Source organism: Electrophorus electricus, chromosome 10, assembly GCF_013358815.1.
Source record: "Electrophorus electricus isolate fEleEle1 chromosome 10, fEleEle1.pri, whole genome shotgun sequence".
Classification (NCBI taxonomy): Eukaryota; Metazoa; Chordata; class Actinopteri; order Gymnotiformes; family Gymnotidae; genus Electrophorus; species Electrophorus electricus.
This window is the reverse complement of record NC_049544.1, coordinates 3,592,501-3,607,447: the sequence shown is the minus strand read 5'-3', so window position 1 is coordinate 3,607,447 and position 14,947 is coordinate 3,592,501. Positions and strand designations below refer to the sequence as shown.

The window sequence follows — 14,947 nt, the reverse complement described above, 5'->3', positions numbered from 1 at the left end:
TTGTTTTTTTAAAAAAAATCAACCATTGCACTAATAGTTTAGATAATTTAATTGTCCGGCTCCCGCCACATTCTATACAGCACTGTTCCTCCACTGTTCATTCTCCTGGAGGCTAAAAATCACAGTGCAGAATGTCAGGTTCAGGTTCAGTTAGTCACCCGGGTCATTACAGATCCATGGTGTGTTAACAGAGATACATGTCACAGGTAGATTCAAATAAAGTAGTGTGTGATGGTTAGTCAGACAAAGGTGTGTTCAGTGTTAAAGCAACACAACCGGCATTTAGATTTGTTCCAAGCTCAGCCCTCGGTGCCATTCACGCCAGCCGACGAGAGTCTGTTCTCGGTTTCCGGAACCTTCTGCTCGTCTGACTTCACTTCATGTGCTGCAATAACTTCTTTTTCCGTGTTCCTTAACCCTAAAGAAACACCTGCTTCTGCTCCTTCTCTCAAACTACTGGTACTGACTTCAATAATCACGATACCTTCTCCTCCCTCGAACTGAAAGATGCCCCCCATTTGCCCTGCTCCTGACCCGATGACTCCCTCTGGATTAGTGAAACGGTCCCCAGTTTCAGAACTGCAACCCTCGTCCTCTATCAGTGCGATCATTTGAACTCTTTCCCCACTGCCTGCGTCCCCATCTATTTTGGCTTCATTGCCCAGCTCAAACACAACCTCCTGGCCCCCGAGGGGCATCAAGGCTTGGGCAGAGTGGCAGGACAGGCCCAGGTCCTCACCCTGGCCTTCACTGTAGCCAACGTTTTGCTGGATGTCTTCATCACTCTGAGGCTCTGTTTGGAAATGAAGGACAAATGATTTTTCCTCCACTCCAGCATCTCCACCAATCCCTTCCATCCTCTCGCCTTCGCGCTCCCCGCTCCAGTCTCGGAGCAAGTTGAGGGAGACCATCTCATCCTTGCCCCCGCCGCCCTCGTTCTCACCCTCCGCCTGAAACCGAAGGACGTACGACTTTTCCCCACCCTCTCCGGTCCCTCCTCCACCTTGCTCGCCTTGCCCTTCAAACTGCAGCACATAGGATCTTCCTCCCTCCACGCCTCCCTCCATCTCCACCTTCACCTCCATGCCCTGCCCCCGCTCCCTCTCCTCGGCCTCCTTCTCGAAACAGAGGACAAAGCGCTCCCCCGAGAGCGGATTCGGGAGCTTTCCTTTGGCGGGATCGTCTAGCGAGCCGCCGTCCGAGGCACACGGGTTGTCCGCTGAAGAGGCTGTTGGGGTCACTGCCGATATGGTGACTGTGGTAGGGACCAGGGCAGGGACAAGCACTGGATTTGAATTCAGAGGTGGCACTGATGTTGAAACCTGAACATTGAGTTGCTGGGAGACCGTAGTTGATGGGGTAGCAGGAGCCACAGCTGTGATTGCTGTAGAAGTGGTAGATGGGGCTATCGCCTGAGATGCTGGAGCAGATGTGGTCTGTACCACTGAACTGGGTTTCTCGGCTCTGGCCTTGGGTTTGCGCCCACGTCTGGTTCTAGTGTTTCTGGTACGACCAAGTGTTCCTAAAATGGGCCTGGTAATGGCTGTTGTGCTCTGGGCTGGGGCTGTAACAACAGGTGCATTATTATTTGTCAGAATAAACCTCTGCTGAGTGTGGAGTGGCTGAAATGGTGAGATTTGAGTCTGGGGTGCTGTCAAACCTGAGGCAGGGCCGGTATGGTCTGCACCAAGGGAGTGGCTGTGGAGCAGAGGAGGTGGGTGTGGTGTTTTGTATTCGAGGCGGGTGGGGACGAGGATCAGGCTTGGCTGGTTCCCATTGGTGGACTGGCACTGAAGAAGCAGGAAGTTCTGGGACGGTGGCGGGCGGCGGCGGTGGTGGTGGAGGAGGAGGAGGGGGCGGGGCCGGCTGTGTGGGCGTAGGATTGGACAGCGGGATCAGCTGCAGCCCCATGGGCGTCTGAATCATAAAATAATTCTGTGACGTGTTCGGGGGAATATCCAGGTTCGGCGGGGAGAGGATGAGCGTGGAACTGCCGTCGGCCGGGAACAGCGAGCCGAGGCCGCCGGCCGCACTCACGTTCAGGCCGAGTGCGGCGGGCGGAGCCTCCGCCGCCCCGCCCCCTCCCTTCCCCGCCTTCCCCGCCTCCCTGGCGCATGCCAGCCCCCCACCGGTGCCACTGTGCGTGCGCAGGTGCCGCAGCAGGTATGAGTGCATGACGAACTCCTTGCCGCAATGCTGGCACTTGAAGTCCTTGCGCGACGATGTGCTGTGCGCAGGTGCAGCTGCAGGTTGGACGAATGCGTGAAGCTCTTGTGGCACTGCGCGCACTGGAAGGGCCGCTCGCCCGAGTGCGTGCGCTCGTGCTGCTTCAGGTTGGACGTCTGCGAGAAGGCCTTGCCGCACACGGAGCAGGCGTGCGGCCGCAGGCCCGAGTGCAGCTGGCTGTGCCGCCGCAGGCAGCTGGTGTTCTTGAACGACTTGCCGCACTCCTGACACACGTAGGGCCGCTCGCCCGTGTGCTGCCGCAGGTGGTACTGGTAGTGTGAGCTCCACTTGAAGGTCAGGGGGCAATAGGGGCACTGGAAGGCGCGCACACCTGTGTGCACCTGGTCAAGGGGAGAGAAGCGGAATGCTTGACTTTCTGTCACGATGGCCATACAAGGCCAAACGCGCAGGTTTAATGCTGCTACATAATGCGACTGTGGTGTTCTTTGTGATATATTAAAACACATGGGTGAACCCTTCATGTGACAATGAAAATCAGCCCTGCAATATTTTGAGCAACAGACTTTGGTGTACCACACAATTGCTGCAACCAAAACGTCTACATCTACTTGGTCAAGACGGCCAAAACGCGCAATAAAAAAGTGTTAGAGCTTCTTTTGCACATTGTATCTTATCGCTCCATCAGTACTGCAAAGGATAAAGTCAGCATAAGGAATAATGATGTATTGAGACAACTAGAGGGATATGCATGGCCTGCACAATACGCTGCGTGTCAGTTGTGTGATTACTCAGCCTGAATCTGCAGGACGCAACTTGTTATTCTTCTCACATTCATACCGCATTATGGCTTTAATGTTTAGAACAAGGTCATGTAGGGATGCCTTCTGAATGTACCGATTTAGCTGTCACCCCCGCAACACGTGTCAGCTGCGATGGCATGCTTACCCGCTGGTGTATGGACAGCAGAGATGATCTCTTGAAGCTCTTTCCACATTCTGTGCAGCGGTACGGTCTCTCTCCAGTGTGGTCTCTCATGTGGTAGCGCAATCCTGACGACCCCTTAAAGGACTTCCCACACTCCGAACAACGGTACGGCCGCTCTGTAAGGAAGCGAAGCACGGAGACGGCACACTCAGGCGAGAGAAAGAGAGTTGGTCACAGTGGGGATGAGTCTGCCATCAAAATTCATGCGACAGTATGGCGTGACTAAACTGGAACTAGCCACTCCCACCTTGGCGTACAGGTAATTTTCGTTGCAACGTTGCAACTGTCATGTTGGCGGTAAATGTCGCTAGTCACGCCCTTTTCCTGGAACCAATCAGATTCACTTTACATGACCACGCCGTGACAGTCAGTGATGTCATCAGACTCTCTCACTCCCTCACCGTTATTCGCTGTGGCGCTCTTGCTCCCGCCTCGTCTCCGCCCTGCCCTCCCCGACGCCCTGGGCACCGGCTTGGCCGCCTGCCTCTCGCCCTCTTCCGGGACGGCGACGAGGCTGACGTGAATCTCCCTCTCGCCCTCGCCTTCCTCGGCCTCCCGCTTGGCAGAGGGCGAGGTGCGCAGGGGCAGAGCGAGCGTCAGCGAGGGAGGGCACACGATCTCGGCCTCGGCCTCGGCCAGCAGCCGTTGCTCCGCGGTGTGCGAGAGCTGGTGGGTGAGCAGCGAGGACAGCAGCGGGAAGGAGCGATCGCACGCCGAGCAGCTGAACTGGGATCGCGGGTGGTGCTGGGACAGGCCCAGAGGGTGCGCCTGGTCGGAGAGCACGACAGAGGCAGTAACTCACACACTGCGCTGCGCTTGAAAAAAAAGCCTCGAGAAAAGAAACTGCAGCTCGTGGGCCACCACGCGCCAAGGCGGTTTCTTCCCCGCCACACACCCACCAGTCCCTCGTTACACCCACCTGTGCCTCGTTACACCCACCTGTGCCTCGTTACACCCACCTGTGCCTCGTTACACCCACCTGTCCCTCGTTACACCCACCTGTGCGTTACACCCACCTGTCCCTCGTTACACCCACCTGTGCCTCGTTACACCCACCTGTGCCTCGTTACACCCACCTGTCCGTTACACCCACCTGTCCCTCGTTACACCCACCTGTGCCTCGTTACACCCACCTGTCCCTCGTTACACCCACCTGTGCCTCGTTACACCCACCTGTGCCTCGTTACACCCACCTGTGCCTCGTGTCTGCTCAGTGACGTGCTGTTCCTGAAGCTCTTGCCGCAGTAGGCACACTCGGGCAAGGCGGCCGGTCTCGCCGCCGCGTCCGCTCCGGGCGTGGTGGCGTCGGGTGGCATCTGGGCTACAGGGCTGGTGAAGGTGTGGAGCAGATTGTATTGGACCTGCCCGCCCCCGCTGCTAATCCCGCCCAAACCAAGCAGCTCCGCCCCCTGCGCACTCTCGGACGCTGCCGTGGTCTCCACCACCTCCTCAAAGTCGGCCAGCAAGGGCGCCGTCCCGACCAGCGAGCTCCCATCCCCTCGAGCCTCGATGATGGCCCCCGTGTTGTCCCCGCCCCCGTCCCCCAGGCCGTCCAGGTGCAGGGCCTGATGCTGCTCCAGGTGCGTCTGGGTTCCGAAGGTCTCGCTGCAGCTGCCGCAGCTGTAGAGCAGCACGCTGGCTCCTGAGTCCCCGCCCCCGTCCATGCTCACCTGCATGTGCTCCGAGCCCGCGGCCGCGGCGGGCGTCAGCGTCAGGACGTCGGGACCGGCTTCGGACGAGGATGCCGCAGAGGACGAGGGCATGTCGTGAGACAGGAAGACCTGCCCGACCCCGCCCTCCTGCCCGCCCACCAGGCCCACCATGTCAGAAATACTCATCCCAGCCGCCCGCAGGTCGTCCGGCGTCGCGCCCTCCAGCACCACCTCCACGCTCGCCCGAGGCCCCGCCTTCCCCGCCTTGGCCCCGCCCTTGGCCTTGCCTTCCGCGTGGGAGTTGCGGTGGAGCGCCAGGTTGGAGGAGTGCGTGAAGCTGCGGCCGCACTCGCCGCACACGTACGGCCGCTCGCCCGTGTGTATGCGCATGTGCTGCCTCAGGTTGGTGGACTGGCTGAAGGCCTTGCTGCACACCACGCAGATGTAGGGCTTGACGCCCAGGTGTACGTTCTTGTGCCGCCGCAGGCTGCTGGAGTTCTTGAAGGCCTTGGGGCAGCTGTCGCACGGGTAAGGGCACTCGCCCGTGTGCTGCCGCAGGTGGTACTGGTAGTGTGAGCTCCATTTGAAGGTCAGGGGGCAATAGGGGCACTGGAAGGTGCGCAAGCCCGTGTGCACGCTGCGATGGACCTAGCCATGAAATCACGAGGATAGGGAGTAACGCAAAATCAAATCATGCAGAATTGTACAAACAAGTACATTTGAGAGTGTCATTCCTAAGGAACTAATACCTTAGTTCCTAAGGAAATGTAATTTTTTTAGATACAAGTGACAAAGTAGATAAATTATAGCTACAAATAAAATGACATCCCTATTGCTGAATAGCTGTCACCATCTTATCCCATATATGGCAGAAGAGGCATGTTGACTCTGACAGCGACAGGTGCGGCTCACCTGTAAGAGAGAGGAGCGCTTAAATGCTTTGCCACAGTCCTCACACTTATAAGGCTTCTCTCCTGAATGGGATCTAGGATAAAAACACACACACACACACACAAAACCGAGCCACTTTACAGACGTTCAACTGTTTCCATTGCGAACAACATGCATGTGGTTAGTGAACATCAAGGTGTTGTACTAGCAGCACGAATCACGTTTTACCATAATAACTATTATAATTACTGTTGTTATACTATTATTAGAATTTTTGTTATATTTAAGCCAACCGTATCACCTCTGGTGGTATAGAAGGGCTGACGAGCCCTTGAAGGCCTTGGGGCAGAGGTTACAACGGTACGGCCTCTCGTTGTTATGGCTACGCTGATGATGAGCAAGCCTGGAAGACCATTTAAAACTCTTCCCACAGTCCAGGCACTGAAAGGGGTGTTCAGGGTTCTGGGAGGCGGTCACCCCGGACGACGACGTCGTCACCATCTCCACGCCGGTGAGCACGACCGCCTCTGGCTCCTTCTCTTCTTCCCCCGCCTTCTCTCCGTCGTCATCGCCGTCTTCCGCCGGGGTGAGGAGCGAAGGGAACGGCGATAGGGAGGACGGGGTTTGTGTGGGAAGGAGCGTCGTCTGGACCACCAGGGTGGCAACCGTGTTGGCCATCGCTCCCCACGAGCAGAGGAGGAAGCCGTGGAGGGGTTGGGCTGTAGCGGGTCTTAAACGTCCAGCAGGCAATCACCACACACGACAGCCATCGCGGGCGTTTGGCCGAGTTTAGTCATGGAGCCTAAGGGATCTCCTCTTCAGTTAGACTTCCAGGCTGGGAGACACAGGGCTGAAATGAGATATGTGCCTTTTTTTCACCTGTTACCAGAACTGTGTCCACATAAGCAAAATACTAAAGAATAAATGCTCAATGTGAATTCCAAGTGAATGTTCAATCCTCCACCAAATTCATGAAACATGTGTTTAACTTAAGTATAATGAATTCCCCCTGGAACTGAACTTTAAAGCAGTTTTCATTTTGCTGGTCTTGAAGCCAAGCCATAAGTCACAAGCTTTAAACACCTGTGACCAGTTTCTGATCTAAGGTCAGTTTTATTTAAGCCAGCCACACCACCTGTACGAGCTCACAGCGCGGCGCAGCCCACCATCAGGCTGTAAACGGCTCGGCTAATTACTGCTCACCTTCCCCTTTAAACGCCTCCTCCTCCTCCCCTTTAATGCCTCCCTGCCTCCCTCCCATATCCGTGTGTCCCTGCTGTGTTGTCTCAGGGAAATTAAAAACACAAGATAAAGAAAAAAAAAACGGCTTAATACCAGGCACGCACTCACCCTCACGTTAGGGTATAAATCGACATTTGCTTATTTTAAAGCCGATTTGTGCGTTTATTTGTCCAGTCACGAGCCGGCCCTCTCGAGTCCATCTCGCTCCCCGTCTCGCTTAACTAAAGCGTCGCACTAGTTGTCGGTATTTATGCATATATATATACTGCATGTATTACTTGCCTGCGATTATTAGATAACTCACAACGGAGGATATGGATGTAGTGAAACGGGGCTGAAGTCCGCAGTGATAGTCCATACAACCTTAACAATAATCTCGAGCACAAACTAACCAGCAGTCACCCGCCTGCTTCCGCCTCCCAGTGACGGTGAACACTATTGGTCCGTCCTGCTCTCCGGTTCGCTGACGCCATTGGTCGACACGATCAACGCTGATAAATTACTCCTAACGGGGCCTTTAAGTTTACAGCAAACTTCAAACTCCGCTAATCTGCAAGTCTCTTATAAATTTTAGCTCCTATGTTCCCACTCGTAAGGGAAACTAAAGACTTCCAGCTTAGTCTGCGCGCCAGTGATTGTGGGTAATGTAGTTTTGGGGTCTAGGCCTAAACGCCCGGGCGAGGCAAGGTGTACACAAATGTGGACCTACAGAAAATAGCTTTAAAAACAGTTTATAGTTATTTGAAATACCAGCTTTTACTTTCTTTAAAAAAAACTAATCAGAATTGTGTTTGTTTTCATTGCTTTATTTCTTTATTGTATCGGGCACAACTTTGTATTAGAAAGTCATATGACTTAAATATGACACAGCATGTGTGGCAACTTTGCAGTTGAACATTGTAGTAATTTCAGTAGAGATAATAATGCCTGATTAGAAGTAGTATAAAAGTATTTAAAAAAAAATGACAGAAGACTTGCTTCTGTTCAGTAAAAACTAAATAACATGAAAACATAATAAATAATATGTAGTGTATCAAAATATTAAAGGAGAAAGAAAAAACAAAATAATGCTGATATTGTGACACATTAATAAAGATAGACTTGCCAGAGCATGGGGCCTTATATCAAAGAATAATGTAATATAATACACATTTGTGCTATACAAACAATTTACATTCGGGAAGCATGTACATCTGTACATTACCAAAGTATCACAATATCTCAATACATAGTATTTTAAGGCTTGGGTTGGCTTTTTTTCTCTTTAATGTGACTCAGGAACAGGTTTCCCCTCAAAGCACAGTTTCTCAATTAGATTACTCAGAAACACAAACATCCTGTGCAAAGAAGAAGAAAAGACAGAAGAAACAACACCTAAGGCCTAAGGTCAGTGCTGTGACACTTCTCTCTGCTTGCAGCTCTCTCATCGGGCACCGACACACACCTCACGTGCCCAGCAGTATTGCTACATCTAGTGGCAAACCTTTGAAACCAATGTGACAAATGTGAACGCACGTCTCCTGATGGAAAAGAAGACATGAGCAAAAAGGCAATTCATTAAACCAGGAATATATTATGTGGAAGGATGACTGGAACGCAGTAGGGAGAGAGGGAGGAGGAGAAGTACATTTTACCTTTTTACTTTAAAAATCTGGGAAAATATGATGACTTTTTTCCCAAGAATTAAATAAATAATGATACCAAATAAATAACTAAATAACTGCTCAATAAATAAATAAATACATAAATAACAAACAGGTTGAATGAAAAAAAAAGTGAATAGGAAGAGGAAGGTTTCAGATGAAATAATGTGGCCCATTCGAGTCCGACCCTTGGCTGCCATGCAGTATGCATTGCTGTAGGTGGATCTGACACACTGACGAGGGTGGAGTTCTTAGAGTTCAACCATGCCAAGCAGGTGGAGTTCTCACGATTGCACGGCTTCTGCAGTGTGTCACAGACAGCCTCGCCGACGCTATTTGATCATCTCACGTACACCACAGGCGGGTTCGCAGTGGGACGGAGGAATGGCTGTAGTGTGTAATCAAGAGCATGCCATTGGCTGGAGTATAGAGACAGTGGGTCATTGGCTACGGGGCTGACAGGGGCCCTCACGCTTGCATCTTGGACTTGAGGCTAAGCAATGCTCGCGCTGCCCAGTCACAGAAGAGCCTGAACCTCTGCAGGAGCTCCTGGGATGACTGGTCCATCTCCCAGTGGAAGGAGGGATGGGGAGGGAGGGAAGGAGAGGGAATGGGGATCCGAGGGGCTTCCACTCGCACCATCTGAAGTAAGGGATGGAGAGAGAAAGATCAGAGCGCACGAAATGAAGGAAACTCTTTGCGGATTCCCCAGAGGGTCAAAACAGCCTGTTTCATTTTTTAATGACCTTCAAATGCCTTCATAGTCTCTCCCCTTTGTACCTTAGTGAGCTGATTCTCACGTCTTGTTCCGACAAGAGGTTGCAGGTCTGCCAACAGTAATATACTGGTCATACCTGAGTAGTGACCATCTAGACATGTTTAAACATATACGTATGTTCTCTTAAAGATGTACTTGTCTACTTAGCTTCCATTTAGCTTGTAATTGACGCTTGTTAATGGTCTGTTTTTTATTCTGTATTTATTATTTTTATATTCTGTTAGTATCTTTTATTTTAATCTTATTGTATTGTACTTATTGTACTATTACTATTATTATAACCTTACTATTATTATAGCCTTATCATAACTCCTACTGAGGTATTTAAATCATCAAGCCTATTTACTCTGATATCTTCAGGCCCGGTAGTTCCTAAACACAGACGGGTTGTTGGAATGCACACAGTCTTCCGTAGTGCTACGCGCGCGCAGTTACCTGACGCTGCAGCGAGTTGATCAGGCTCTTGATGTGCGAGATCATTTCTCCGAGCTTCGGTGCCGAGGAGTGGTGGTGCTTCCGCGTCGCTTTGCTCAGCCACTCGAAGTGGTGCTCGAAAGACTTAAGGTCGGCATGTAGCTGGGACAGGGTGGGCTTCAGCTGTGAGGGAGAGAGAGTGGAAAAGGAGCCTTAGGCATATTCCAAATTACAACCAAACCACCGGCTCATGGCACTGGCAACTACATGTGCCATTATTACGTTAAATAGAATTTAAAGTGGTAATAATACATGGAAAGGGTTTTAATCATTGGGGCAAATAGCCAAGAGCTGGGCAACTTCATTACAAGGCAGCTGCCTCCAGGGCGCATGTGAAAGAGGGCGAGTCGTGGACCATGCGACAGACAGTCGGAGCAACAAACAGCAGGCCCGGGCAGCCTGACCGCGACACGCACCTCCAGCGAGCTGAGATCATTGGCTCTGCTGTTGATGGCTGGAAGCGACTTGAACCTGTGGTGGTCGATGGCCGTGTCGAACTCGTGGTCATTCTGGAAGAGAGAGGCAAACATCAGAGGAAAGGGCCTCAGTAAACAGACGGGGCTGCGCAATTACGCCAAACGTTCAGAAAAGGGCGAACGCTGTCCGCAAAAGCAACGTCATGCCCCTGCACAAAATTTCCCATGGCTAGAGACTGCAGAGCCCAGGTCCAACAACAGCTCCCGACTGCTAAAGTTAGCAGCCTGAGGAGGGAGTTCGGCTCTGCTCTCAGACCAGTGGCAGCGGGTCTCCTCTACCAATACCACAGAATTACAGTGGACCACAGTCACCGGGACTTCACCCCGGCGCAACCTCTCGATGTCCACGATAAAAGCTGAAGCCACAGGATGTTTTCTAGAGGAAGAATAACAGTGAAGTGCAGTGAGTAAGGAGCTTGGACCGGAGCAGACAACACTGGGATCTGGGGAAACTCCAAGGTCGCTGCTAAAAAAAGGCACAATGACGTACGGGCCTGGCACGCACTGTTTCCATTCCCACCACTAGAGGGAGACAGAAACACTTACAGGCGAGTCCGTCGGGCAGGCGGGCTGATCCGAAACGCTGGTTACTATTTGTGTAAACTTTGCCGCTGCCGTTTGTTAATGTGCTTAGAGGGTATAAACAATGTGAATCCTGCTCGCTCCGTAGTGCAGTTGCTCCTCTAATGATAGAAAAACAGTTTAGGTCGCAGAGGCACAGTGTTTACACATTATGAGTAGTGCTGCCAGCCTGATTAAGTGACAGGTGTATTACGGGCAGTGTGTCATCAGGGTTTCATTGGGTGATAAAAACAACAATACGAGCCAATCAGCAAGCGGGGTGATGAGGCCAGCTTCCCACTTTGAGCCATTCTTCCAGTGTTTGGTTCACTGTTGTTTTTTCCTTGCCGCATTGTTGTTTTGCAAGCCCCATTTCTGCATGTCTTCGTCCCCATGTTCTTCCTCTCCTCCACACACTCCGTCCAGCCACGTCTTCATCGTTCGCCAATCCCTGCTCTGGCCGTGTCTGATTATCATCTCGCGGGGCCTTTGTAGTCTCCTAGACATGCGCTTTCCCCTCACACACATTCTCACACGCGCAAACGCAGCTCGCTCTGTACCTCATCCGTCATGTTCTCTGATCTCCTTATCTCCCCAGGTACTTGTCTCATACCTCATTATACCTCCACCCAAAACACACACACACACAAACACTCACACACACACACACACACACACACACACACACACACACACACACTCACACACACACACACACACACACACACACACACACACACACACGCATGCACACACACACACTCACACACACACACACACACACACGCATACACACACACACACTCACACACACACACACACACTCCTGACCTTAGTCCACACTTGCCCCTCCCCCATCCCCAACCTTCCTGAATGCAAATTCAGGTATGTGATAAATCAACCTGATTTCTATCAGAACACTTTGCTGTGGCGACGGAAAGCTAAACAAACAGCAGTCCCACACCTACTCACAAACATTCCCAACACACGGCGCACGGTGACATGCGCCGGCCGGCCGCGGCCCGAGTAAACACACCCCGCGTGCGTTACGGGGCTCCGTGCGTGCAGCTGCTGCAGCCGACGCCGGCCGTTTTATTGCTTTCTCGGGGGGACTTTCCGTCTCACTCCCACCTATTTTTCTTTCCTAGCCTTGACCCCTGTAAAGTGGTGAGGGGAAGGGAAAAAAATGCACAGGGAGAAAAGAAACCAAAATAAATGTTAACGAAGGAAGAAAAAAAAACAGGAGCCAACAACAAGCTGCTTCACAAAGCGGAGCCGAGGTGGGGGGCGCGTCACAGGTGGCATCTTCGATAAGCATCTGCCTGCACATCTGGCGCACACGCGGCCCGGCGCACACAACATCCTCACCTCCTGCCCTCACTTTATGCGCACGGCACATCGGTGCAGCTGGGCATCAGTGCGGCTGCGTCTCGCGCTTCGGCATCGTTGGCGAGCGACGGAGCAGCTGTCATGTGATCAGAGAAGTGTGCCAAAAAGGCATGTTTGGGTGCTCTCCCAAAGCCACATTCCAAGTGCACTTTTGCAGTGACAGATGCTCCGATCCGATCACGGACAGGGGAACAGAGCGAGGGTGGGGTGAGGCCCAAAGATGTGACTCACTTACACAGCTACGTCCAAAAAAGCTTTTCAGGCAGTGACCGGAGGCCAAGGGTTAAAGGGTCGCGGCTGGACCCGCATCAGACCTGGGGATCTGCCATCTCACCATGGGAACAGAGGCCCGTGCTATACCTCACTCTGCCTGTAACCAAGAATGAGTGGTAGCCATGGCAATGCCCACAACGTCTACCATAGGGATGCTCACCTCTGGTGAGCGGGTTACGAGATTAATGCCCAGCCCATGTCCCTCACCCCCATCTCCGACCCCTTGGCTACAAACACGGATCTCCTAGAAACCGGGAAAAATCAGACCGAAACCCCCTCAGCACAGCTCTTGGCCGTTGACATGTCCAACAGTCTTGAAACAAACTCGAGAAGCAACTTGAGAAAGGAGCAGAGTCTGTAGGAGAGGACTACTGAAGTAGGTGAGGTCTAATTGAGCCCGGGACCATGGCCAGTTCTGGGCTGGACTCCAGCGTGGTCCTTTTTGCCTGACAGAGGGCTCCAGACACAAGCGTTATCTGCACATTCAAAGCCACCACAAGATGCCATCACTGTGCATCAATCCCCACCAGATGAGTTGAAAGATGTGTGAGGGTGTGTGCGCATATGCACTGAGAGAGAGAAACATAACTGTAGTTCCACCAGATCCCACAAACTAAACGAGGCCAATTTGTGCTTACCCATCTGAACATCATCACTGATGAAGAGATCAAATCCCCACACACTTCACTCACTTTGCTGTGACAGCATTTTTTTTTTTTTTTTTTTTTTTTTTTTTTACAGCTGCATCTTAATGCCTGTACTCTGCTCATGTACTTTGGATTACCGATCATTTAATTCACTATTATTGATTAGATAACTTACAATTAGGTCGTGAGTCAACTTCTGCAGGTGTCTTGTCTGATTGGTCAGCTTGTCAAAGTCGGGATGTTGGCGCCTTGGGTGGGCGGGAAAGGCCGATGTAAATATGGGCAGCTGAGCCAACAGGACCGAGAAGAGCAGTGAAGAAGGGGAGTCGACCAGCACTGAAAGAGAGGAACACATCGGTTGATTTGACTGGCACCAGTCTGTGCCCGTTACGGTACAGAATAACGCACATGCATGTTACGGATTACAAACATCTGTCGGTTAGCTGAATGTGTGCCCCTGTTACAACACGGCCGTGTTTCCACACGTATCGTGGTTAGGCCTGGGTACATTCCTTTAATCCCATCAAAAAAAAAGAGAAAAAGACAATAACACTGTTGCATCATATTTGAGGAAATGGTCATTGCCAAGTACTCTCGGGTTTCGGCGCTGTTCTGCGCCATGAGCATAGAAAACATGATCCTTTATTACTGTCGACTTGATAAATGCTTCTCATTAATGAACCGCGAGAGCCTCGAGCGGAAATCCTGTCAACTTACTTTGCTTATTCAGACCCGCGCGCGCGCGCGCACATGCACGAATTCACCAAACTTTCACGCAGTCTTGTAGCCGAATATTGAAAGAGACAACCGAAGACTTTAATATACGCACTCATTTCTTAAAAGCCTACGGGGGGAGTCATGAAACATAGCTTCAGACATGAGCAACACACACACACAGAGAAAGACCTTGTTCCACAGAAGTGCCATGCTGAGGCAAAGTCAATGCAACAAGTGCTCGACACGGGCACCAAATGGAAACATCGCATCAACATTAAAGAAAACCAAGTAAATCCAACAAGAAAACATTGTTGACACTTACATTTCATATTTGTCCAGATCCTTGAAATAAATAAATGAGTTTAAAATAAATAATTAGATAAATAAATAAATAGGGTAAAATGATTAAATAATTGGAATTCCGGCTATTGTCACGTGCTCCAAAAGTCTTTTCTCTCTCTCCCCCGAATCACACACGAGGTTGTAGAGGAGGGATGAGCGACGGGATGAATGAACGGGGTCAGAATACGCTCCGTGAAGACGAAACAAGCGGGTCAGAGGTTTCCCCGAAAGTTCCTAACCTTTCCCTGTCAGACCACCAGAACCGACCATGTAGGCTAAAACATACGCGCGGACACGAGCAAGGATGGACAGGGTAAAAGAGGTGTGGAGAGAGAGAGAGAGAGAGGGAGAGAGAGAGAGGGATGCGAGTGTGTGTGTAAGTCTAATTTTTTCGCGCAGTGAAATGTTTAGGCTTGTTTAAACTTCCTTTATAAAGACGTTCTGTATGACACATCACTGAGTCACCCCTGCTTCATTCATAAAAACACACTCACACACGCTGCTTCTCCGCGATCGCGCTGCTCCCGCCCCCCACTGCTGTCTGTCTCCTTTCGCGATTTGGAAAAAAAATAAAAAAAACAAATAAAATTCCGTTGTTTTTATTTTTTTCCCCTCCGGCAATATCACTTTCTCTCGCGTTATCTCTCTTCCTCTGCTACACCCCACCAGCCAAGCTGTCTATCATATCAAT

At 51.3% G+C, this 14,947-nt stretch overlaps 2 protein-coding genes across 2 annotated transcripts; both read right to left on the bottom strand.

Annotated features, from left to right (window-relative positions):
* Positions 1-33: 33 nt before the first annotated feature.
* znf628 (zinc finger protein 628) lies at positions 34-7,228 on the bottom strand. The gene is given in 8 exon segments (XM_035530729.1): positions 34-2,226; positions 2,229-2,567; positions 3,133-3,287; positions 3,573-3,939; positions 4,365-5,471; positions 5,736-5,808; positions 6,016-6,564; positions 7,065-7,228. Coding segments are annotated over 7 exon segments (3,060 nt in total). The 5' UTR covers positions 6,393-6,564; positions 7,065-7,228; the 3' UTR covers positions 34-1,584.
* Positions 7,229-7,752: 524 nt separating this feature from the next.
* On the bottom strand, positions 7,753-14,615 carry il11a (interleukin 11a). Its single transcript, XM_026999174.2, has 5 exons — positions 14,237-14,615; positions 13,373-13,533; positions 10,268-10,360; positions 9,813-9,974; positions 7,753-9,241 (listed from the first exon to the last, which is right to left on the bottom strand). The coding sequence occupies exons 1-5, from the start codon at positions 14,241-14,243 to the stop codon at positions 9,068-9,070; spliced, it is 597 nt and encodes a 198-aa protein (XP_026854975.2). The 5' UTR covers positions 14,244-14,615; the 3' UTR covers positions 7,753-9,067.
* Between the last annotated feature and the right edge of the window lie 332 nt (positions 14,616-14,947).